This window comes from Podarcis raffonei, chromosome 2 (assembly GCF_027172205.1).
Source record: "Podarcis raffonei isolate rPodRaf1 chromosome 2, rPodRaf1.pri, whole genome shotgun sequence".
Taxonomy (NCBI): Eukaryota; Metazoa; Chordata; class Lepidosauria; order Squamata; family Lacertidae; genus Podarcis; species Podarcis raffonei.
Window position 1 is genome coordinate 116,767,094 of NC_070603.1, and position 26,243 is coordinate 116,793,336.

The 26,243-nt window shown below is 44.8% G+C and overlaps 1 protein-coding gene across 1 annotated transcript; it reads right to left on the bottom strand.

Moving 5' to 3' along the window:
* Positions 1-1,672: 1,672 nt before the first annotated feature.
* Positions 1,673-26,243, bottom strand: LOC128408781 (zinc finger and SCAN domain-containing protein 2-like). Its single transcript, XM_053378803.1, is given in 7 exon segments — positions 1,673-3,634; positions 4,259-4,379; positions 6,155-6,278; positions 18,440-19,628; positions 19,730-19,826; positions 24,936-25,081; positions 25,922-26,243. Coding segments are annotated over 6 exon segments (2,916 nt in total). The 5' UTR covers positions 25,044-25,081; positions 25,922-26,243; the 3' UTR covers positions 1,673-2,357.

The window sequence follows — 26,243 nt, forward strand, 5'->3', positions numbered from 1 at the left end:
CCTGAGCATCATTCAAGGCACCCCAGGGTGCCACAGCACACTGGTTGAAAACCACTGGGCTAGGCTGAGATGAAGTGACTGACCCACAGTCACCTAGAGAGCTTCATGGCCGAGTGGCGATTTGAACCATCTCCCAGTCAGACACTCTAATCCAGTGGTTCTCTAACTTTTCAGTGACTGACCCCCACTTTCAGAATAAAAATATGTCAAAACTGGTCACTCCAAACATCTTTCTGCTCAATTAAAAACAGCATTGTGTGTTCTTTATAGTCTGTTCTTTGTATTTTATACTACCATGAAAAGTTTAAATGTTTCTTTCACTGTCCTTGAATATTCCCACCACACTTGCCACCCTTTCCTGCCACACCAGTGTGGTGTGCCACACCCTTTTGGGAATCACTGCACTAACCACTAGGCCATGCTGGTTCTGGTGCACGGCTACCTCACTCATCCCTGGCCAGAGTTGGTAGGGGGAGAGGGAGCTAGTCTCATGGTCAACGTCTCTTGCAAGGCAGTTATGGCAAAGTGGTAACTTAAGTATTATTATTTTTAACATTTGGTTTGTTCAGTTGCTTCCTGGGACCTAGGCCTGAAAGGTGGTCTGGGTAGATGGAAATAGGTAAACTTTAGCAATATATTCTGTTGATTATTAATCGAGAGCTGGCAGCTGTCCTGGGGAGGCATTGCGTGTTCTAGCACATTCCATGCATCTGCAGGCCCCAAATATGAACTGAAGTGTAAACAGGAGAACGATTGGTGCCGCAGTGGTGTGCTATGACATTTCAAGCCTTGAGAAATCAGGAGGGAGCAACATTGCTAAGAAAGAGATACAGTGGTACCTTGGGTTACAAACGCTTCAGGTTACATACGCTTCACGTTACAGACTCCGCTAACCCAGAAATATTACCTCAGGTTAAGAACTTTGCTTCAGGATGAGAACAGAAGTGGTACTTCAGGTTAAGAACAGATTCAGGTTAAGAACGGACCTCTGGAACGAATTAGGTACTTAAACCGAGGTACCACTGTAGTGGATTTGGAAACATTTCTAGCCAGCATGGCCAGTAATCAGGGATGCTGGAAGTTGTAGTCTGAGAACTTCTGGAGGGTACTAAATAGGGGAAGATTAGAGAGAAGCAAAGGGAGATTGGAGGACAATAGTACTATCAAGATGGAGACACACACAGAGATTGAGAGAAGCCCAGTGAAATTTTGAGGGTACACTGATAGCAGAGAATCTAAATCAGGGTTTCCCCAACTAGAGTCTCCAGCTGTTTTGGGGCTACAACTCCTATCATCCCTAGCTAGCAGGATCAGTGGTCAGGGATGTGGATCCCCAGAGCCAGGGACAAACTTTGGGCCTCCTGCCAGGTCTCCCTGTATGACCCTTGCAATGCCACCGAGGCCACACCCCTTCTCCCAGGCCACACCCCTCACTGGTCCTGCTACATGCCCTCCTCAACTGCTTTTCCACCCGTGATGCCTCCTGTCTGGCATATTTCCAATGTGATCAGCCCAGATGGGGATATTCTCACATTCAGGGGATTTCTTTCCTATTTTAAATGTCTTCAATTTTCAGGACCCAATATTATTCCTGATCAGGAAAGGCTTTGGCCCACTTGGTGAAATAAATGTGAATTTTCTGACAGCTACAGAAACTGCTCGGATAACAGAATTGTCTCTCCCTCGGGACACGTTTATTAACTCAGCCCTCTTCCCAGGTGGTTATTTTTGTGTTCCATAGGCTCTGGAATGAAACTGAAACTTCTCCCACCCCTTAGAAGCTGAAATAGGGATCCTCCCAGCTCATGAGAACATAACAGGCCTGCTGGATGAGACCAAAGGCCCATGTAGTCCAGCATCCTGTTCTCAGGGGGGCCAACCAGATTCCCCTGGGAAGCCTGCGAGCAGGACCTGAGCATAACAGCACTCTTCCCACCTGTGATTCATGGCAACTGCCATTCAGAGGCCCACAGCCTCCCATCTCCCCTTGGCTCCAGCCAGCGTAGCCAAAAGAAATGTGAGTCCAGCACCATCTGGAGGGCCATGGTTTCCAATCTGTACCTTAGGCCCCAGACATTTAATGCACTCTCGTTCCACTTTGCCAGCCATGGTTTCCCCCAAAGAATCCTGGAAACTATTAAGGGTGCTGACTGAGAGTTATTCCCCTCACAGAGCTACAATTCCCAGAGTTCCCTGGGAAAAGGGACCTGTTTTTAAAGCCACTCTGGGAATCTGAGGCCTGCGAGGAGAATTAGGGGCCTCCTAAAAGCTTTCAGCACCCTTCACAAACTACAGTTCCAAGGATGTTTTGTGGCAAAACCGTTCAATTGTTTTAAAGGCCTGATGCAGAATAGGCCTTACACTGAGCAGCCATTCGGCTTCCCTTCCGTATGGCTTCTCTTGTGCGTAACGAGGGATGGTTTCCGACAGAAGCTTTTCCTGCACTCTGAGCACTTGTATGGCTTCTCCCCAGTATGCACTCTTTCATGTATTGCCAGGTAAGCACCAGTGCTGATGCCTTTGCCGCAAACGGTTCATTTGTACGGTCTTTCTCCCGCGTGAGTCCTCTTGTGCCTAACCAGAGATTGTTTCCGGCTGAAACTCTTCCCACAGTCCAAGCATTCATAGAGATTCTTCCCCGTGTGCATGCCCTCATGTTTCACAAGCGACCCTTTCTGACCGAAGGCTTTCCCGCACACTGAACACTCGTATGGTTTCTCTCCGGTGTGTGTCCCCTCGTGCCGGATGAGATCCGACCTCTGGATGAACCGGTTCTCGCAGCTTGAGCACTGATAGGGTTTCTCGCCCGTGTGGGCCCTGATGTGCCTCAGCAGGCAAGAGCTATCCCGGTAGCTCTTGCCGCACTCAGGGCATTCGTAAGGCTTCTCTCCCGTGTGGGTTCTCTTGTGTTTAATAAGGGACGGCTTCTGAGTGAAGCTTTTCCCGCACTCGACGCATGTGAAAGGGCTCTCCCCGGTGTGCACCCGAACGTGCCTCTTCAGATGTGAGCTAGTGCCGAAAGTCTTTCCACAGTGAGTGCAGTCGAAGGGTTTCTCCCCAGTGTGGATTCTCATATGGGCTCGGAGGTGAGAGTTGCTGTGGAAACTTTTCCCACAGTGCGAGCATTCATATGGCTTGTCATCCATGTGAGCCAAAGTGTGCTTCCTAAAGTCTCCTCTCTCTGCAAAGCTTTCTACACAATCTGAACATCTGTAGGGCCTCTCTCCCGCGTGGGCTCTCTGGTGTATAATTAACGATGAACTCTCGTTGAAACTTCTCCCGCAGTAAACACATGCATAAGGCTTGCCCTCCCTTTCTACTTCCATACTTTCAAGGGAGTCAGTGTTTTGGCGGAGATTTCTGCTGCCCTCAGTGGCTCTCATTTTCCTCCTATGCCTGCTGTGGCTTCCATTTTGGAAGGTACTTTGAGACAGTCCTCTATCACCCCTCTCACAGAAAGAGACCTCTTCGGCTGCCTTCTCCGGATGCTTCCCACAGTATTCTTCTGGGTCCAACTGACATCCAGGGGTCTCTTCTGGCTCAGCAATCTGAAAGTCTCTCTCTTGGGTTGTGCTCAACCATCTTCTTCCAAGGCTTGAGAGTTCGGATTCTTCTGTCTCCTCATTCTTCCATGCTAGAAACGAAAAGAGCCTTTATTTCATTTGTGTGCTTTAGTTACTCAGTTGTGGCGCCCGCCCTTCAGATGTCAAGGAAATAAATAGCTATCTGACTTTTAGAAGACATCCGAAGGCAGCCTGTTTAGGGAAGTTTTTAATGTCTGATGTTTTATTGAATTTTTAATATTTTGTTGGAAGCTGTCCAGAGTGGCTGGGGAAACCCAGTCAGATGGGTGGGGTAAAAATAAAATATTATTATTAATTATTATTAGTATTATTATTAGATTGAACCTCACAACTGGACGGCTGCAATGGGGGTTTCCCTTGTGGCTGGTCCAGAAGCTGTGGCCAGGTTATCAAGAGGAGAAATTGGACATGCACATATTACGCCTTTACTGGGGGAATAGCACTGGTTGCTGTTACTTTGTCCTGAAGAGTCTGTGTCAGAACCAGGCCTGAAACACCCAAAACAGGGGTGCGGAATCGGTTGCCTTCCAGAACTTGCTGGACTCCAACTCCCTTCATCCCTGGTCACTGGCTACAGTGGCTGCGGCAGAAGGGAGCTGGAGACCCAACAGCATTTGGAAGGCCACAGCAGGTTCCCTTCCTCTGGGCTCAACTGTTCAGACAGTAACACTTACCTAGCAAGTTGGCCTCCCTGTCAGCTTCCTGCTTGACTTCCATGGTGGGTTCCACTATGTCTAATGGTACCTGCTTTGACTTGGGGAGAATAACAGCCACATCGTTCAAAGGCTTGGGTCCCTGAAAACAGTAAGAGGAGAATGATATCACCATGAGATAGAATCAGAGAATTGTAGAGTTGGTAGGGACCTCCTCCTGTAGTCCAATGCAGGAATCTCCGCTAAAGCATCAATGATAGATGTCCACCCAACATCTGCTTAAAAACCTCCAAGGAAGGAGTCTCTGCAAACTGATAAAGAGCACAGATCACGTGTAATTCAAAGGTTGCCAATTGTGGAACTCCCAATACGCTAAGTCTAGTGCTGTCTCTCATGCCAACAGGAGGAGGCATCTGTCAACAGAACAAGGAGGGCAATCTTTTGCTGATTCTCCTCATCCCACCACCCCACACAGCAGCTCCCTCCCATACTGTACCAAAGGGCACACCAACCCTCTGGCAGTGATTTTGGGGGTGGCACGTGGGGGACTGTAGGGAGGGAAGGGATGTCACAAGCCCCACTATGCAAGCCATCACCATTAGAGGTGCTATTAGACAGGTCCTTTTGTCAGGGACTGGGCAGAGGAGGAATGGTGGAGACCACCTCCCCAGCCTGCCCTTCCAGACAAGAAGACAGTTCAGAATTACAACAGGGGTTTGAGGGAGGTCACAGCTCAGAGGAAGATAAGGGGGAAAGTTGGGAAATAATGGGAGAGGAGGAGGAGGAGGAGGCAGAGCTGGAGCAGCTGGCTGACACGTTATCACTAGAAAGCATTCCAGACCCACCATCTCCCAGAACCCAGCAAGCCTTAAAAGTAGGAGAGCAAAGGGCTCAGAAGCAAAGGGCCCTTAGGGCCACCTGTAAAAGAGATGACGAATGAGGAAGAGGGAGGAAAAGGGGGTGGAAATTCTCTTGGGACAACACCAAGAGGCTGCATTCCAAAGCCTCTCTTTGTAAATATTGAATAAAAGCAGATGGTAAGGACTTTCCCTTGTCTTATCCATTCCTGGCAACCTTCCTGTCAGGGAAGAGTTAGAGTTAGAAGTTTCCAGTTTCCCAGAGGGAGAATGTTTTCCCCAAGGGAGGGAGGAGAGCAGTGAATCTAACAGAAGAGAGCAACAGGAACAACAGGGAGGGACAGGATGTTCCTAGGAAAGGCAAGGGTTAAGTTCTAGCTCAGATTCAGAGGAGGGGAGATACAAGCCAGCTCTAGCCAGGAGGTTAGAAAAAAGAGCGGGAAAGCGAAGGGAAGAGTGCCTTCGCCATTTTGAGGGTGGCTGGTCACGGAGAAGCAGAGCTCAGAAGGTATCTGAAATAAGTGACTCTGAGGAAGAATAGTTAGAGATAAGGATCATTTAAAAGTTTGTTTGTTAATACACAATAAAAAGTTATAAAAGAACAAGAAGCGTTTGTGTGGTGATCTGAAGGGGACAATGACCAGTCCTGACACTGCCATGGGGTTTGGTTCCTCTGACTCCTGGCACCAAAACCACAAAGATTCCCTACCAGGGAAATTAGCCACACTTTATCTCTTGCAGAAGCAGCCACTTAAGGCACATCTAAGAACATAAGAAGAGCCCTGATGGATCAGGCCAAAGTCCCATCTCCCCCTCCCCACCTCTGTGAATTCTAGCGATTCAGAATACACACGGCCTCTGACAACAGCGGTATCACAGCTAGCGCCGGAATCTGTCTGGTAAGAAATGAGGCCCACCAGTGTGGGAAGAGGCCAGTAATAAAATTCAGGACTTTGGCCTGATTCAGGAGGGGGTCTTACGAGCGGGTCCACCAGAGAACATTTGACCAAGAGCCCTCTCAAACCAGGAGACAGCCCTGATCATGCCAGACACTGCGTACCTGGTGAGGTTCCTCAGCCTCCTGGTAGCAGAATTGGATGATGGCGCCCTTGTCCACAATCTCTTCCTTCACTTTCACAAGGGAATAGAGGCTTCTTGGGCTTGACGGAGGCTTGTTTCCTTTCCTTCAGTCCCATGGGTGTCATCAGCTACTGCAACAAGGGAGCCCGGGAATGGCTTCCTATTCTTCCTTGAATGGGGGGCCAGTGGAGACTCCATTTTCTTCAAATATGCTTCCCACCGTACATCCCCGTTCCATAAACGCTCCCCCTCCAGATCCTACTTAATATGCCGCAGAAACGGCCGAGTCACAAATTCCCCTCTGGTCCCAGCTGACAGGAAATGAGACTCTTTGCCTTTCAACTTCAAGCTCTTTCAAGATTCCGGCCCTTCAGGGTCCTGGTCCTCCATTTAAGTTTCTCATTCTACCTCCAGCTCTGGAAAGGGCAAAGTACAAGAAAACCAAACAGCCCCATGTATTAATCAATGCATCAGGATACAACTGGGGCCATAACTCAGTGATGGAGTAGAGGCCTTGCATGCAAAAGATCGCTGCTAGGAATATCACCTGTCTGAAACCCTGGGGAGTAGCTGCCACTCAGTGTAGACAATAATGAACAAGATAGACCAATGGTCTGACTTGGTCTAAGGCAGCTTCCATCTCCTCATTCCTCCCTAAAGTGCCCAGGGCAGCAAAAAGCAAAATGGGAAAACATTATAATTAAAAATAAAATAACAGATTGAAATCATTTAACAATAATTAAAAACAGACTTCCGGGTTGGCGCCATCGTCTAATGGCGGATTCCCTCCGAGCTCCGGAGGGAATCTGCTCAACAGGGGTCGGGTCCTGCCGCGGCGGTGACGCGGGGACCCTTAGAAACCACAGGCACTGAAGCCTGTGGACCTGATGACTCGGTGGGCACCATTTGCGCCCCCTCGACCCGCAAAGAAGCCTTTTTAAAGGCTTCGGAACGGGGGACGGGAGTGGCATGGTGCTGAGAGTTCGACTGCTTCCCCTGCTGAGTGAAGCTGCAAGCCATGGATGGAGAGCGCTAACTTCTTCCTTTGAACATTTGGATCAAAAGTAATGACCCGTGAGTAACACGGTAATTGGACTTAAAAGGGAAATTTATTTCTGGGAATTCGGCAAGATCGGGCAAGGTGCTTAAAAGGAAGTCAGCCTACCCGCCTTGTAAATATCGTAAAGCAAGGATTTTATTACTAAGGTTGTGTGAATGCCTTTCTTTTTGTGGAAAAGAGCAATTAACTTTATATTGGGCCAATTTAAGTGACTGTGCTGGAGGATAAGAGCTAACATTGAGAACGGAATTCACCCCTCCCCCAAAACCCGGGAGCGATCGGGGAGAGAGCCTGCGGAAGAGGTTTATAGACTTTGACAGCTGTCAAACTAGCTGTCAAAGTTGGGAAAAAAAAGGAGAACTGTGTCTCTGCTGTCTTTGCTGGTTACATTTGATACAATTTGGTAACAAATTGTTAAAAATAAAGAAGAAAAGGTTAATTTGTCATTAAGTAACTAGAATCCCTCTAGAGGGGGTTCAGGACATTACAAAAATGGCTGTAAGTGGAAAAATACTGGCTGAACTGGAAAAGACCTTTCGTCTCTTGGGAAATCTACAGGAGCAGACAAATGTTTTGACTATGAATGTAATAACAATGAAGGGAACAGTAAATAAAATTGCTGAACTTGGAAAGGATATGATTCAAGCTCCTGCAGATGAACAGGGAAGTGTTGTTGCTGATTCAAAAATCCTTACAGCCAAACAGGAGAAAGAGTCTGAGTCATTTGAGGTGCCGTTTAAAGAGGAACATGAGAAAGAAGGAGGCGCTGGGATGTTGCAGATGACTAAAGAGAGCCAGAGGCCTGTTAAGTTGGAAATAATGGAAAATAAGAACATGACGATGAAAGTTTGGTTGGAAGTGAAGAATGGAAATTGGAGAGATCTCCTCTTATGGGGATCTGAAGACATATGGAATATAAATATGGCCAATGTAGAATTTGGAGCCTTTGGGACATTTGGACTTATGAGAAGTAAGAAACAAGATTTTGGCTCCATTGTTAAATATAGAGGTCTGGCTGGAAGAAATATGGACCTTATTGGAACAGAGCCTCTTCGAGATTCGGAATTTAAAATAAAGGACTATCAAGAAAACCGGCAGAGAGAAATTGAGAGAGGGTTATGTGCCTCGGATGTGAGATCGCCTGGCTGATTTCGGATGGACTGATGGACTTTGGTCGGGGATCGAAACCGGGAAAGGGGGTGGTAGGGCTTCGGGAATCCAAAGGGTGTAAAAATATAATTCTGTTTTAATTAAGTTGGTTTTTGCCACTAACATAAAAATGGGGAATTTGGGGAGAGATTTAGGGCCGACCTTAGCAAAAGATTGTCAAGGATAAGTGTTGGTGTATAAAGACTGAGATTTTTAAGTTTAAATAGGTTAATTAAATTGATGGGGGAATTTAGGAAAAGTATGTTAAGAATAAGTTTTGAAATATAAAGATTGAGGTTTAGAAGTTAAAATTGATTAAGTAAATTGAATTAGAGGAAATAAGGTAAAGTGGGGGGGGGACAGAAATTGCTGAGCTAAAAATTGGAATTGGAATACAAGAAGGGCAGGTGTGGGGAAGTCAAGGAAATTGGGTATGGAATGTAATTAAGGTAAACTTTTTCAACTGTTGTTTTTTCTTCTTCTTTTCTTTTTTCTTTCTTTTTTTTCTTTTCTGTTTTTCTTTTATATTCTTTTTTGAAAATTTTAATAAACATAATTTTAAAAATAAAAATAGAAATAAAAACACCTAGAAACATTTAAAAGCAGTCCAATGTCCTTCTAGTTAATAATTCCAAGGTTGCCAGGAACAATATATTTCAGTCATCAAATGCCTCCTCAAAGTTAATAATGAGGGAGACAAGTGTGCCTCACTAGGGAGAGAATTCCACAAATGTGGAGTTGCCACTGAGAATGCGTTCTCACAGGTTGTGAAGAAATCCTGTGCATTTGAACTTTGTTTTAATGGGTTATGTGTCATGTATTCTGTCAGCTGTATTATAATGTACATTGCAATGTGTTTGATGGGGGAAGTCTTCTTTCTGGTCAGGTGAAAGCTGGTTTAACTGTAACTGACACTGGTATTCCTTAACTGACAGATGAGTTCAAAATCTAAGGGTGCAAATGAAGGATAGAATGCATGCATACTCTGATTGGTGGTTGCAGCTTTAGAATTCTCAGTTAGATAATGTGATTGGCTGGGGTTAAATCAAAGGGGCCAGAAGAATATATATATATGGCTGGAAGTTAGTCAGCAGAGTTAGTGAGCTGGTTGGTGCTGGCAGAGAATGGCCAGAAGAAGACAGATGAGGAAGAGAAGGAAGGAAGGAAGGAAGGAAGACTGAGAGGAAGGCAGAGCAGCTGAAGACTTGCGGGGGGGGGGGGGAAATACCTGAGGCAGTTTAGGTTGCCTAAGATCTAACATCTGGTATGGGAGCCAAGGGAGATTCCCAGACAGGATAGAAAAACAGACTTGTGCATCAATAGGTGAGTAGAGAGTTGAAACAGGGGCTTCCACAAAAGTCCTCACTTATACTGTTAGTGAGGTTTAACTGACAAGGAGTAAGTATAAGGACAATCTGGCAAAATAATTTTAGTAGGGTAACTGCTTCCTCAAAGCTGTCTTGCTCTCCTGTAAAGTAAGCTGTTGGCATTTCATGTGACAGCAACAAAGAGCATGGTCATTTAAAGAGGCAGTACCAAATCAAAGTAACCACATAATAAACCTAATTATCTTTGTTAAACATAGTAACTCTATTTGGTTGGCTTCTTACCATGCCTACATCCCACAGTTACCAGGGTTATTGGTAAGTTAAGGAGGCAAAAGGTAGAAGTGCTATTAAATGGTGACAGCAGTAAGAGTTTAGGAAAACCATTGGAGTGGAAGTTGGACTTGGTTAATAACATAAGTTATGAGATACCACTACCCCCCGTCCTGCCACACACGTTATCCCCAACGAGGCTGTACCTTTAGCAGGGACCCCCAAGCCTGTGGGAATGGTGCATTCAAAATACTATGTAAAAAGCTCAATATGGAGGCCAAATGGCCAAAATATTGGGAAATTTTGGAGCAAGAAGGTGACAGATTGAAACTGCAGAGTTTTGAGAAATTAAAAGACAAAGTGCGAGATTGGCTTCATTATTATCAAATAAGAGAGGCCTACAATTTGGACAAAAAAATTGGCTTCCAGGTGGAGAAATCAAAATTGGAAACAGAATTGTTAGAACCAAAAACTAAGATTTTGTCAAAGATGTATAACTTGCTGTTAAAATGGAATACACAGGATGAAACGGTCAAATCAGCGATGATTAAATGGGCGCAGGACATAGGTCATAACATTATGTTTGCTGACTGGGAGCAGTTGTGGACCACCGGTATGAAGTTTACGGCATGCATTGCCTTAAAGGAGAATATTATGAAAATGATTTACAGGTGGTACATGACCCCAGTCAAGCTTGTAAAAATTTATCACCTGCCTGACAACAAGTGTTGGAAATGTAAAGAAGCTGAGGGAACATTCTTTCACCTTTGGTGGACGTGCCCAAGGGTTAAGGCTTACTGGGAAACGATATATAATGAACTGAAGAAGGTATTTAAATTTACCTTTCCTAAGAAACCAGAGGCCTTCCTTTTGGGCATAGTTGGCCAACGGGTGCCAAAGAAAGATAGAACATTTTTTATGTATGCAACAACAGCAGCAAGAATACTCCTTGCCAAATATTGGAAGACACAAGATCTACCCACCGTGGAGGAATGGCAGATGCAAGTGATTGACTACATGGAGATGGCTGAAATGACTGGCAGAATCCGTGACCAGGGAGAAGAACTGATGGAACAGGACTGGAAAAAGTTTAAGGACTATTTACAAAAACACTGCAAAATGTTTGAGTGTTAATATGATGTGGGAAGTGAAGGTAACAGGGTTTGTGGGATCTAGCTAAATGTAAATGAAAAGAAGAATGTTAAAAAGGAGAAGGGGATATGAACAGAATAATATTATGTCATAGTATATAAGATGAGGAATGGGCTAAAATAAGGAAAAATTGGGACATAATAATTAGAAGAATATAAATTTAAGCATGGTTTAAATAAGGGTTTGAATTTGCTGAATTTGATTGGAATAAAGAGGAACACAAAAAAGGGGGATGTGAGGAGGTCAAGACAGAGGGGTATGGAATTTTGTAAATGTAAGAAAGTGGATTTTTCTTTTTTCTCTTTTTCTGTTTTTCTTTTTTTGCTACATATCTTTGTTTTTCTGTTGTTTTTGTTTTTTATGTGAGCTTTATTCATGGTAATGTTCTATCTGAAATGATGAATTTTTTGATTTGTAAAACCTCAATAAACATTTATTTAAAAACAAAAAACAAAATACTATGTAAAGGGTTAATGCTGTAGAATCTTGTGATGTCATACGTCTGAGGCAGTTTTTTCTGTTAGTTGTCAACTGTTGAGGGAGACTTAACTATTAGAGCATCAAGTACACTCTGTTATGCTGTTTATTGTCTGCCTAAGATAACTATTAGTCAGTCTCGAATAAAAATTCATATGTTTCAGTAACATGTATCACCTGCCTGCCATGTACATTCAATCTGACAAGAGCGAGTACGCCAGCTAAAAGTCATATGCTATTTTTAAACTATGCCTCGCATGGTTGTTTTTGTTGTTGTATTTCTAGGAGGGAAAAGAGAACTATTAAAAAGGGTCAAACATCCTGAGGAAAACTTCCTCACAACTGTGTAAAGTATAATTGCCACAACGGCAACCATAGAGCACCTGCACCCCTGGTCCCTGGTGAGATTCTTCCCTTTGCTGCCTATGAGAGTCAAAACACAAGAAGAACCCCGCAAGATCGTCTAGCCCAGAATCCCGTTTTTCCTACAGTGGCCAACTTGGCCCTCAAGAAGCGCAGTGAATCCAGAAGGTTGTCAGTTCGAGCCCACCTAGGGATGGCTGTGGGCAGGATTCCCGCACTGCAGGGGGAGGAGTCGGACTAGAGACCCTCGAGGTTCCCCTTCCAGCTCTTCTGGTGCATATATAGCCACGCCACTACTAGCAGCCTTGTGCTCCGTGACCTCCCCCTTTCCAACCCATTTTCGATTTGTGACCCATGGCCACATCTCGCGGTGGTACAGTGGTACCTCGGGTTAAGTACTTAATTCGTTCTGGAGCTCCCTTCTTAACCTGAAACTGTTCTCAACCTGAAGCACCACGTTAGCTAATGGGGCCTCCTGTTGCTGCGGCGCCGCCGAAGCCCGATTTCTGTTCTTATCCTGAAGCAAAGTTCTTAACCTGAAGCACTATTTCTGGGTTAGCGGAGTCTGTAACCTGAAGCATATGTAACCCGAGGTACCACTGTACTGAATGTCAGTGTATCACCGTCTGAAAAGCTCCTTCCCTTCGCCAGTCCGGAACAAGGCTGCATCCATCCTGACCTCTTCCCGGCCCCCAAATCTCTCTGAACTGCGTCCTCTTTTCCCCTCTCCTTTTTTCTGCACTGCCCTAGGCGGAATGAGCGACACGGAGGACGCTCTCCCCTGGGAACAGCTGCAATGAAAATCCTGGATGGGGAGTCTCTCTTTTCCCCCAAGCTTGCTCAATTTCTGCTTGAATCCCGATCTCTCATTCTCCCCAGTTCCAACTCACCAGCTGTTTGCAGCCTTTGCATAGCCGGCCCTTCTAGGAATTGAAACTCCGCGCACACTCGACCCATCGCCTCAAGGAAGGAAAACCCGACAATCTCCGCTTTACTTGCCATAAGTCCCACCTTCTACCGTCTCTCCCCTACATGGGCCTTTCTAGGCTCCAACAGCTCTCTGTGATTAACTCTTTCAGCGTTTACAACAGATTCCCCCCCCCTTGCAGTTTAACTACCGTATGCGGTCCTCAGGCAACAGTGTGTAAGGACTCTTCTCTTTGGTTAGTGAGAAGACAGTGCAAGCCTAGTCCTCTTTACTCGGAAGTAAGGCCACTATGAGGACGTGGGTGGCGCTGTGGGTTAAACCACAGAGCCTGGGGCTTGCCGATCAGAAGGTCGGCGGTTCGAATCCCCGCGACGGGGTGAGCTCCCGTTGCTCGGTCCCTGCTCCTGCCAACCTAGCAGTTGGAAAGCACTCAAAGTGCAAGTAGATAAATAGGTCTACTTTCCTAAATAGGTCTACCTTCCGGCGGGAAGGTAAACAGCGTTCCCATGCACTGCTCTGGTTCACAAGAAGCGGCTTAATCATGCTGGCCACATGACCTGGACTGTACACCAGCTCCCTCGGCCTGTAAAGCGAGAGGAGCACCGCAACCCCAGAGTCGTCTGCGACTGGACCTAATGGTCAGGGGTCCCTTTACCTTTACGGCCACTATGGGTTTACTTCCTGCTTTATGCAGGACTGGACCAGATGCCCTTTGGGATATCTTCCTAATCTACAGTTCTATGATGTTCATCACCTACAGAGGTTGATCTGATGTGGGGTGCAGAGTGCATTACTCCTTCACACAGCACATTAAACGATGGAATTTGGTCCTGGAAGATGTAATGAAGCCTACCAACTTGGATAGCTTTAAAGGAGGATTAGACAAATTCATGGAGGGAGGAGGAGGCTATAAACAGCTAATGGGCCAAGAGGGCTGTGTTCCACCACCACAGTATGAGGCAGTGTGCCTTTGAATCCATTTCTGCACACTCTTGGGAGGGGAGTGTACTTTTTGTGCTCAGTTTCCCCCCCCTTTTAAGACACATACAACAAAAACCATAATAACAATAATAACATAATCTGACAATTCAGATTTGAATACACTGATATACCTATGACTACACCTTTTTAAACAATATTTCCCCACCTCTCTCTCCTCCCCCTACGTCCTGCCACTATCTGCCTTATTGCTTAAATATTCATTCCAGATTTCTCCATATTTATCCATTCTTATTTTGCGTCGACATGCAATTCGTTCGTATGCATATCTGTCCATATTATCAATCCATGTGCTCAATGGAATCTTTTTGTGGCTCTTCCAATTCATCAAAACAAGTTTTTTTGCTTCTAATATAACACAGTACATCCATTTTTTTTTTACCCCTTGAAATCTCCCACGTTTCTGGAATATAATTTAGAATTAAATTCAATTCCCCTAAATAACAATTTCTTTTTATTACTCTTGCTATAAATATCCTCACCTCGCACCAAAGTGATCTTATCATCGGGCAGTTAATCATCATATGTACTATGATGTTCACATCATACTATGAAGTTCACATTTTTACTCCCACATCTCCAGCAGTTGTCTGCACTTGTTATTTTCTTCTGGTATAGTTTTGCTGGAGTCCAGTGGACTCTGAATATTATTTTCTGTTGAATAAGTCTTAGTCTTAGATCCATAGAGGCTATTTCTGTTGATTTTATACTTGACTCTGATATATCATTTGTTATCTGTACCCCTAACTCTTCACTCCATTTTTGTCTGTCATATTCTAAATCATATTTCTTCCTATTGAGTAGGGCTTTATATAGTGCAAGTGTAGAGTTTTTTGTTTTTGTTGCAGAGATTAAATCTTGTAGCAGCATGGGTGTTTCTGATGCTGCTATAGTGTCAGGGCTAAACTGCCTTTCCAACATGTTTCAATTGGTTGTATTGCCATTGTGTTTCACTGGTTAATCCATACTTTACTTGCAAAGCCTAATATTCCACAAATTTGTAATTTTCATCAATTAATTGATTCAATGTCAAAATACCTTTTTTCATCCAATTTTGCCAAATTATAACTTGATTTCCAATTTTTAATTTTGGGTTGGCCCATATTGTTAATTTCTCATGCTGATATGGGTCATCCTTATTATTTTTATTTATATTCATCCAAATTTTTATAGGTGCTGAAGGAAATGGGGGCGTGGCAGGCTGGGAGTGTTGCATGCGTGGATTTATGTACTTCCCTGTTTTTATATGTAATTTGTCATACAGTATCTGTTTTTATAATTGCCTTTTCTGTCGCTGTAACCTGCCCTAGGACTTCTAGATGAATAGACGCATAGATCTTCCTGCCCTCTTCCCTCCGCAAAACTCTTAGAAAAATTCTTCCTCCTCTTTCTCATTATTATTATATTTATTTATTTTTCACTAACAGGAACTCAAGGCAGTTTATGGATAAAATAGAAACAGCTAAAAATAGAAGCAGCTAAAAAGGGGGGATCACAATGTTTAAAAAGCAATTAAATGTGTTATATATATATCGTGATCTCTCTCTCTCTTTCACTCATCCAAGCGGCTAGCAGCCCTGTCTATCTCCCATGGATCCCACTTGTACCCAGTTTATAAGGATACCTAATACAAATGGGCCCATGAGGGGAGAGGTGACAGAGGATGTAGTTCTGTGGTTAGAACACCAAGGTACCAGCTTCATTTCCCAGCATCTGCCAAGTAGGGTGGAGAGCCCCATCAGAAACTTCGAAGAGCCACTACCCCTCAGAATAGAAAGACAAAATACTGCATTTTACATTGTTGTGTTCTGTGCTGGGACCTTATGGTGAAAGGAGGATCACAAATCAAAATAAATACATATTGGATCATTGTGGCACCTGTGAGTGCCACAGCACTCTCAGATACCACTGTATCACTGCTGCCAATGCTCCCTGCCTGTCTCAATTTTTAAATTACTATCTTTATTATTATTGAGAAATATTGCCCTTTTGGCATTTTCTCTTTTGTTTTGTTCTCCCTTCCTCTCTATGTGTGACATTTTTTTGTATCCAGGTTTTGGAGTGTTTGAAGGATGGTGGTGCCTAAGCATCTCCAGTTTTCTTTTAGGACCTATGTATTTTGTGCTGCCGTAGCAGTTCCTTATGATTTCCAAATGCGCCTCTGGGCCCAAAAAAACATTTCAGATATTTTGCAGTGCCTGTCACATGTATGACTATCTTGCTTCTTAAACAGAAATCATGGGTGTGTCTGAGGTGCAACGAGTTCCTGACTCTCCAGGAACATGTTTGTTGCCTTGAGGCAGCAACTCTTAGCAGGAAAAGCTAAGAGAGGCTAAGAGGTTGGTATATAAGGCCTTCTGGGATGTTATAGCTGTGTCCCACTCTCATGATTATAGCTCCCCACTGCCAGGGAGAATGAGCATCTCGGAGAAGAGTGGTGTTCTGGAGAATTTCACATACACACTCATGGGGTCTGAACTGGTGGTGACAGACCAGAAATGAGACCTTCGGGCCTAGTAAAAAGCTTGATGAAGTTGTTGATCCTGTGTGTGGTGCCCATGAGAAAGGCAAATGCCATGCTAAGGTTCACTAGGAAAGGGATTGGAAATGAACTCCAGGTATCATAATGCTGTTATACAATTTGATGATCGGACTGCATTTGGAATCCTGTGTACAGTTCTAGTTGGCTCACCTCGAAAAGGATATTGTAGAGTTGGAAAAGCTTCAGAAAAGGGCCACCAAAATGATTGAGGGAATGGAGTAAGCCTCACTTCCCATGAAGAAAGGTTGGGACTTTTTAGTTTAGAGAGCAGGTGAGAAAGAGGCAACATGATAGAAGTTTTAAAATGATGCATGGCATGGAGAAGGTGAATAGAGAAAAGCTTCTGCCTAGAACTTGAACCTCAAGATTGGAAGATTCAGGACAGATAAGAGAAAGTACCTATGCACATGGCGCATAGTTAACCTATGGAACTCCCTCCCACAGGAGGCAGTAATGGCCAGTCTTAAATGGTTTTAAAAGAAGATTAGACTAATTCATGGAGGAGGGGGATCCCTAGGGCTGTTAGCTATTATGGCTATGCTCTGTCTCCACAGCTGGAAAAAGTAATTCTTCTGAACACCAGTTGGGGAAAACCACAGGAGAGGAGAGGCCTCTTCTTCTCAAATCCCACTTGCTGGTTTCCCACAGGCATCATGTCAGCCATTGCAAGGGCAAGATGCTGAACTAGATGGCCTGATCCTGCAGGCATTTCTTATGTTCTTATTTTTTACTTTGGATTTAATAACGGGCTAGATGGCAATGAGCATTTGTCCTGATTTGCCTCATTAATGTCTTCCTGTTAATGGTTCAATCCCACAATTTTCAGCGCCTTTCCTCTTCACTTTCCTAACTCACCAAAGTCTCTTTCTTAAAATTTAAAGACATGGGTTTCCTGTTCTCGGGCACCAGAGTGCTTAAATCCACTTTCATTGTGCAAACCTAAATTTACTGTAGGCAGTTGGATCCCTCCCCCCAAAGAGTGACACACTGGATGCATCTGGGTAAACAGCTGTGTTATCTTTGCAACGTAAATGAGCAATGTCTTCCATCTGCACCCTCCCTCTCTGTATCCTCCGTCTAGGCAAGCAAGAGTCATGGTCAGAGTTCAAGGACACGCGAAAACAGTCAAGGAAAATGCAGAGCAGGGTCTGTAACAAGTACGGCTGGAGAGGGTGAATGTTCCATGGGCTAGGCATAAAGTCTTGAAGAGCCACTCTGCTGGGGTTGTCCAACCCCTGGTAACAAGAAGATTTCCCCCCTTCAGTAGAAGAGTGCTTGGGTTTTCCACAGTGTTATCACAACTGATCTTAAACACTCCATCCATTTCCACATCCAGAATGGTCCTGATTCCCAAATCTCTCACCCATTTCCCCTGCCAACCAATACACTTCTTCACATCAAGCTACTGTTTGGATGTTTTGGAGCACTCTGAATTCTACCTCAGGAAACAATATCCTAAGCAATTTGGGACCGAAAAGGATTGCTGTCAACAAGAAAAGGAGGTGTGTGTGTGTGTGTGTGTGTGTATGGGTATACAGTACAGTAGTGGAATTTTCCCACCATTCTTATTAAAATATGTTGTATCAAGAACATTTCTAAACTAGGACTTGGAACAGAATTTTAAGAGCTGGGGTCAACAATTACTACCAGTTTTACAATCCTACTACTGTTTTCAGCAACTGTACCAGACTCTTTGGAAATTACACCATTGGGAGATATGGATGGGAAATTCCAGGTTAGCCAGGGCAAAGGATGCATTCCTTTCTCCAGCATAGATTCTCTGACTTCTAATAACACACAACCCAGGGCTGAAGCTGCTCCTCCAATGAGGGTTTCTCTTCTTCCCCACTTTCCTTTAGATCCTACCCACCCACCAAAAATCACATTTATTGACATTCAGCCAGGAACACTTTCTGCGATTTCCACAGCTGGAGCCTTTAGTACCACAACCAGTCTGTGTGGATTCTTTCATGTCCTAAGACAGAAGATGTAGCACTCAGGCTGCGCATTTGTAAGTTTTCACCTTTGTGTGGATTCTCTCATGCTTAATAAGATTTGACCGCCAGCTGAAACACTTCCCACAGTGGGAGCATTTATATGGCTTCTCTCCTGTGTGGATTTGCTGGTGCTGGAGGAGATCGGAGCCCCGGCCAAAACATTTCCCGCACTCAGAGCATTTATATGGCTTCCCTCTTTTGAGGATTCTCTGATGTCGTAGAAGGTCAGAGCGGTGCCCAAAGCTCTTCCCACAGTCAGAGCATTTGTATGGTTTCTCTCCTGTGTGGGTGCGCTCGTGTGCCAGGAGACCCGAGCTCTGGCTGAAGCTCTTCCCACACTCTGTGCACGTGTATGGTTTCTCCCCCGTGTGGGTTCTCAAATGTCTAACGAGAGCTGTGCGTTCGCAAAAGCTTTTCCCGCACTCGGTGCACCGGTACGGCTTCTCTCCAGTATGGGTCCTCTCATGGGCCAGAAGGCCTGAGCTCTGGCTGAAACTCTTCCCACATTCTGTGCATTTGTACGGCTTCTCCCCCGTGTGGGTCCTCTCGTGCGCCGAAAGGCCCGACCTTCGGTGGAAGTTCTTCCCGCAGTCTGGGCAGGTGAAGGGTTTCTCACCGGTGTGGGACCTCTCATGAGCCACGAGGGCTGAGCTCTGGCTGAAGCATTTCCCACACTCCCCACATTTGTACGGCTTCTCCCCTGTGTGGATCCTCTCATGCGTGATTAGGTGGGACTTCCGGCTGAAGCTCTTGCCACACTCTGCGCAGTCGTAGGGCTTCTCCCCTGTGTGGGTTCTCTCGTGTGCAATGAGGTGGGACTTCCGGCTGAAACTTTTGCCACACTCTGGGCAGCCATATGGTTTCTCTCCAGTGTGAAGTCTCCGGTGCCTGTACAAGCTCGAGCTCTGCTTGAAGGTTTTCCCACAGTCCATGCACATCTTCAACCCCCCATAGTTGTAGATCCTTGCCCGGATCCTGGGCTCTTTCAGATCCCAGGGGTCCTGGTCATACGGCGGAATAGGGATGTCCTTCTGTTTCTTGTGGCCATCTGAGCCCTGGCGGCTTCCAGATGTTTCTCCGGTCTCAAGGATGTCCCAGTTGTCTCCTCCAAGAGACGTGCCGTCTGCCTCAGAATCTTCCTGCACAAGGTTGTCGTCCTCCTCAATCTCACCCTCCTTTCCATCACCTGCTGAGAGAAGCAGAAAGCCTTGAAGTGATGAATCCAACCCTTGAGCTTTATGGTGTTGCAGCTAATGAAACCTTCAGGCATGGAATTAAATAAATCCTTACCGAGTGAAACCGTGTCCTCATCTTCCTGCTTTAAGCTCTGCTCCTGCTCAGTGTCTGAGGGAGGCAGCTCAGTATCAGAAAGGTCTGTGGCCAACGCCTGCAGTTAAACATTAATAAACGTGAGTCAGAAAGGAGCAGAAACGCTTAAAAACAGAATGTGTGGGTTTTTTTAAGGCAACTTTTTACATGAATAATCGTGACCCCAAATGATACACTTCACCCATCTAATGCTATCACAGTATGAATCAAAATACAAAACTGAGAAGTGGGATAGGTCATATTTTTCAGTGGGGACAAACATGGCTGCTGCATATGGAACCTCCAGCTTCAGGGGCAGTATACCAGTTTCCGAATCCTGCAGCTTCAAAGCAACAAAAAGTGTGGTGTCTGGTTGACCACGAGACGAAACAGGATGCTGTACTGTGTAGAACTTTTCTCTGATCCAGCAGGGCTATTCGCATGTAGAAAGAGAGGCGTTTTAGTCAAATTTTAGATATTAATCCCTCTGTTCCAGCTGTTTCCAATATTTTGGAACCAAGATCTTCAAGGTGTGTTATGGCACCCACTGATACCCCATTGGCTCCTACCAAGGCCCCCGCCCCTCTTCATTTTAAAATTTTACTTTCTAAGAATTGAGAGTTTGGTGGGGGGTGGTTGTTGTTGGGGGGGGGATATGTTTTTAGGATTTCCCAGTAGTGTATGGAAGTGAGAGCTGGACCATAAAGAAGGCTGATCGCCGAAGAATTGATGCTTCTGAATTATGGTGCTGGAGGAGACTCTTGAGAGTCCCATGGACTGCAAGAAGATCAAACCTATCCATTCTTAAGGAAATCAGCCCTGAGTGCTCACTGGAAGGACAGATCGTGAAGCTGAGACTACAATACTTTGGCCACCTCATGAGAAGAGAAGACTCCCAGGAAAAGACCCTGATGTTGGGAAAGATTGAGGGCACAAGAAGGGGAAGACAGAGGACGAGATGGTTGGACAGTGTTCTCGAAGCTACCAGCATGAGTTTGACCAAACTGCGGGAGGCAGTGGAAGACAGGAGTGCCTGGCGTGCTCTGGTCCATGGGGTCGAGAAGAGTCGGACACAACTAAATGACTAAACAACAACAACATGTTTTTAGGGGGTCCTTGTTTGCATTTTGGACTTTCCTTGGAGGAATAGCTTTGGGCTCTCTTGTGGGGGACGTAGCTAAGGGAACTATCATGATGATTGTTCTTGCCAGACTAATCTGATTTCTTTTTTGATGTAATTACATAGTTGGTGGATCAGGGAAATACTGTGGACATAGTGTATCTTGATTTCAGTAAGGCTTCTGACAAAGTCCCCCATGATATTCTCGCGAAGAAGCTGGTAAAATGTAGGTTGAACGAGGTAACAGTTAGGTGGATTTGTAGCTGGTTGACTGACCGAACCCAAAGAGTACTCATTAACGGTTCCTTCTCATCCTGGGGAAAAAGTGACAAGTGGGGTGCCGCAGGGTCCTGTCCTGGGCCCGTTGTTGTTCAATGTCTTTATAAATGACTTGGATGAAGGAATTGAGGGGATACTCATCAAATTTGTAGATGACACCAAACTGGAAGGGGTAGCTAATGCTGCAGAAGACAGAATCAGAATTCAAAATGACCATAACAGATTGGAGAACTGGGCGCAAGCTAAGAAATGAATTTCAATAGGGGCAAATGTAAAGTTCTACACTTAGGCAGGAGAACCAGATGCACAAATATAGATTGGGGGACACCTGGCTTGCTAGCAGTACATGTGAAAAGGATCTAGGGATCTTGGTGGACCACAAGCTTAACATAAGCCAACAGTGTGATGCAGCAGCAAAAAAAGCTAATGCTATTCTAGGCTGCATCAACAGAAGTATAGTGTCCAGATCAAAGGAAATAATAGTACTGCTCTACTCTTCCTTAGTCAGACAACACTTGGGAGTACTGTGCCCAATTCTGGGCACCACAATTTAAGAAGGATGTTGACAAACTGGAATGTGTGCAGAGGAGGGTGTGGCATTTGCCTCCTAGGTGGGTCATAAGGAAAGAGTTAAATGAGTGTGAAGTGATTGGCCAGTGGGAACCCAAGGGGAGGAGTTAGAGTGAGAGTTGGAGTTGTGTGGAAGTCAGTTGAGAGTTGGGAGTTGGAGAAGGAAGAGGGAGGATAAGTCTGTGGGTTGGTAAGAGGGGGGATAAGTCTGTGGGTTGGTTCTGGTAGAGGGTTTAGGCTCGTGGTCAGAGGAAGTAAAGCTTGAAGGGTTAGAGAGAAAACCCATAGCAGAACTTTGGGACCAGAGTCTTGAGAGAAGCCTAGCCAAAAGGAACAGTACTGAGAGGAAATTTCTCTTATTTTGTTATTTTACTGATAATTCTCACTCACACAATATGCCACCCAAAAAGATAAGAAACCCAGTGAGGGAAACAACTTATGAAAGTTCTGAAGGAGAGGAGAATGGAAATCCTCAGAGGGAAGAGTAGAGTTTAGAAAATGTAACTAATATTCAACCTGAGGCAGGAGGCCCAAAATTCTCTGAAGACTTTGAAAAGTGGAAGTTAGAACAAGAATATAAATTGGAATTAGAAAGAATTAAAGCTGAGAGCGAAAGAATTAGGGCTGAGCAGGAGAGCGAAAGAATGCAATTTCAGCTGGAGATGAGGAAACTGGAATTAGCAGCTATGGAGAATCAAAATAATAGTAATAACACCAGTAGTCAAACTCAAGTGAAGGTAGATTTAAAGCGTTTTCCTGAGTTTAAGGGAAAAGATAGCCCTGAGGCTTTTATTATATCTTTTGAAAGAGCTTGTCAAGATTTTCAAGTGAAAGATGAAGATAAGATGAAGATACTTAGAGCCAGGATAAGTGGGGCATTAGTTGAAATTTATGCTCAAATGACAGAGGACCAATCCAAAAAATTTGATATGTTTAAGCAACTAATATACACCAGGTTTGGGATTACCTCAGAACAACTGAGAAAGAAATTTAAAAGTGTGACTAAAGTGAGGGAGGAGACATACGCTCAGCTTGGGGCTAAAATCTCAAACTACCTCACAAAATGGAGAGGGCAGACTCTGTTCCAAAAATCAGAGAAGTGTTTGCTCTGGAACAATTTTATGAACCGATAAACGGCCAATTAAAATATCTTATAAAGGAAAGACACCCACAATCGCTTCAAGAAGCCGCTAACTTAGCTGACCAAATAAATGAAATAAGGGACCATAGGTTTGATGAACCAAGTTTTGGCGGGAAAGTGTGGGGGACTAACAGAAATAAATTCCAACAGGCAAAGGGAAACCCATCTTCAGAGACAGACAAGGGAAATAGGCCATTGTCAAAAGGGCAAAATGACAAGGCCCAAGCAAACACCAGTCTCACTGAGGAGAAAGGGTGGGAAACAAATTAAACAAATCCCAAAGAACTGAAATGCTGGGGATGTGGAAAATTTGGCCACAAAAGTTTTAATTGTAGAGCTGGAGGGTAAAAGTCTGTCAATATTAGCCCTCCGGAAAAAACCTATTGTATCAAAGCAGCTGAGGAGAGCCAAGCTAGTTAGGATAGGCCGAAGCCTGCTGAAGTGGTGGAGGCTAGAGTGGCACATTGCTATGCTATTAAACAAGACAATCTTCTTTTGAAAAATGCTGGGGAAAATATTTGGATTGAAGGGAGGAGATTTCTAGGTTTAAAAGATACAAGTTCGCAAGTCACTATTGTCCACCCAGAGATAATCTGTCCCACCAAAATAATTCCAGGAAAAGTTATGTGATTAAGAAGAACAAGAAGAAGAAGAAGAAGTTTGGATTTGATATCCCGCCTTTCACTCCCCTTCAGGAGTCTCAAAGTGGCTAACATTCTCCTTTCCCTTCCTCCCCCACAACAAACACTCTGTGAGGTGAGTGGGGCTGAGAGACTTCAGAGAAGTGTGACTGGCCCAAGGTCACCCAGCAGCTGCATGTGGAGGAGCAGAGACGTGAACCCGATTCCCCAGATTACGAGACTACCGCTCTTAACCACTACATCACACTGGTTTCAAAAAGGAATTTTGAAACACCCTGAGGTATTACCAGTTGCAGAAATCCATGTTAAGTTCCAAGATTGGTCAGGGAAGTGGCAGGTTGCTATTTCTGCGGAGATTCCTACTGCTGTGCTGATCGGATGGGATCTCTTAGAGCATGCACAGAGTTCTTTTGTAGTTACTCGCTCAAAGGGGGGTAAACAGTCACCCCATGCTGAGGGGAATGCTACTGTTGCCGAAGGAGACAGAGCTGAGGAACAGATCTCTGAGGGGAGAAATGAAGCCCTGCTGGTTCATTTTATAAAAAACCAAAAACATAGTTTTGCCCAAGAACAGAAAGAAGATGCTGATTTAGTTAATTGTTTTGAGGCAGCCAAATCTGACGTGCCTTTAACCCCTGAAAGTCCTGAGCAATTCTGTCTAAGCAATGGACTGTATATAGAGAAGTCCTTGACTTGCACTCATTATGGTCTTAGGGCAGTCACACACAATCCCAGTTTCAATACAGTACAGTGAAAGTTTGGGGCAGGCATGCTTCTTCGTTTCCAATCAGTGCATGTCCTGTAGCTTCCTGCTGAACTCCTGTAGGTTTTTATACCACATATGTTCCAGTGTGGGTTTCTGGGTCCCACTTTTTACAGTGCAAGAGTCCCGCTCCACACAGCAATAATGCAGTAACATTGTGGAAGGATGACAGAACAGTTTATAAAGCAGAACGATGGATGGTCCAGTATGAATCCATCATTAATACACCATTTTTGCATCAATGGGCACACCCACACTACAGATTTCAAGAGCTTTTACAGTCAATCCTCTCTCCAAAGGAACTCTGGAAATTGTACTTCTGTGAGGGGGATCAGAGGAGTTTCTCCTAACAATTCTCAACACCCTTATAACAATACGGTAATTTTTTACTTATATATCGCCCATCCAACTGGGTTACCCCTGCCTTAACAAACTACAATTCCCAGGAGTCTTTAGGGGAAACCCTGACAATTAGAGTAGTATAAAAGTGCTATAAATATATAGTGTGGGTACGTCCAATGACATATTACAGAATACACTTGCCCCCCCTCCCCAACAAAAAACTCCCCACCAATCTTGGTGGGACCCTGATAGAATCCCCCCCCCAACACTTCAGAAACTGCAATGTAGGTGTGAGACAAGCATCCATGGAGAGTGAATTCCTTCCCTCTCACCTGCACACCCCATCTCTCTTTCTCCTGCTGCCTCAGTAGGAAATCCTCTGCCAGGGCCACGACCTGAGCACAGATCTCTGGCCCTCGATCCTGAACCCAGTTCTCCATTTCACAGAAAAATCGCTGCGGTGTCACTCAAAAGCGTTCTGAAACAAGCAGGTGAAATTGTTTCTTTTATTTCCAGAGTGCCCTTTGTCAAAAACTGACAGGGGCAGCATCATACAAAAGCGCAAATGAAATGCAAGCGATATATAAATACAATGGCAAAGACATATTTACAATCATTTAGCAGTGTTTTCATGGGATCTTAGGTTTTATAGCACCTACTGTGCACCACCTTGATATTTTATATGTGTGGACTTTCTACAAACATTTACACAAATAAATACCTATGTATAGATCAAGGCTTGGGTAACTATGGCCCTCTAGATGTTGCCAGACTGCAACTCCCATAATCCCTGGCTTTGCTTGCTGGGACTGATCTGGAGGAGTGCCCCAGGCTCTCCACCCTCCTTCACTGTATGATATTCTCCAGAGCAAGCTTCTGTTAGAAGCGCAGGAGCTAAGCTGTAAAATAAATAGGTCACACTATATGCAAGAATGCTAAATCCATAAAGATCTCTCTCCCTCCCTCCCTCTCTCTCTCTCTCTCGATGCAGAATTCATTGCTGAATTTATTATGAAGCCAAATACCAACTAGTGATGGCATCCCAGAGTTACTTCTACTAAGAGCTAGCCTGTTAATTTCGGTGAGAATAATACAGTTGGGTAGAAAAACCCTTTTGTTTCAGAGCTGGGGATCTAGTCCCCTTCTGCCTCGGTTTGCATTCTGGTGGGTGGCAGGCAGGCGGGGAAGGAGATCAGGGTGCTGTTAGCAGTTTCCCCTTTCGCACTGCCTTCTCCTGTGTCATTTCAAATGCCTCCTCTGCAGGGAGAGCTTCTTTCCCCCCAACCGCCCCTTTCCTCCTCTAAATCCATCAACGCACCTCTTTCTCTTTCCCTGCACCAGCCAGCAGCCGCCTTGGTGATGCAACTTCCTTTGCAAGAAATCTCTGCAGTCCAAATTGCCCAGAGGCTAGCAATATTTTAAATATATTTTTTTAAAAAAACCCCACGAAGGGGTAGGAAGCCCCACAAACCACCCAGTTTACTATCAGCTACAGGAAAAGGCCATGGGCAGCTTCCTTCTCAGCTGTCCAGGCCTCTCTGTGCAAATGCAGCTCTGTTGATTTAACCCTTGGGGTCTCATTCTCGGGGAAAGAAGGGACAAACGGCTTCAGGCCTCCATTGGATAGGAAAGGGGAGGGT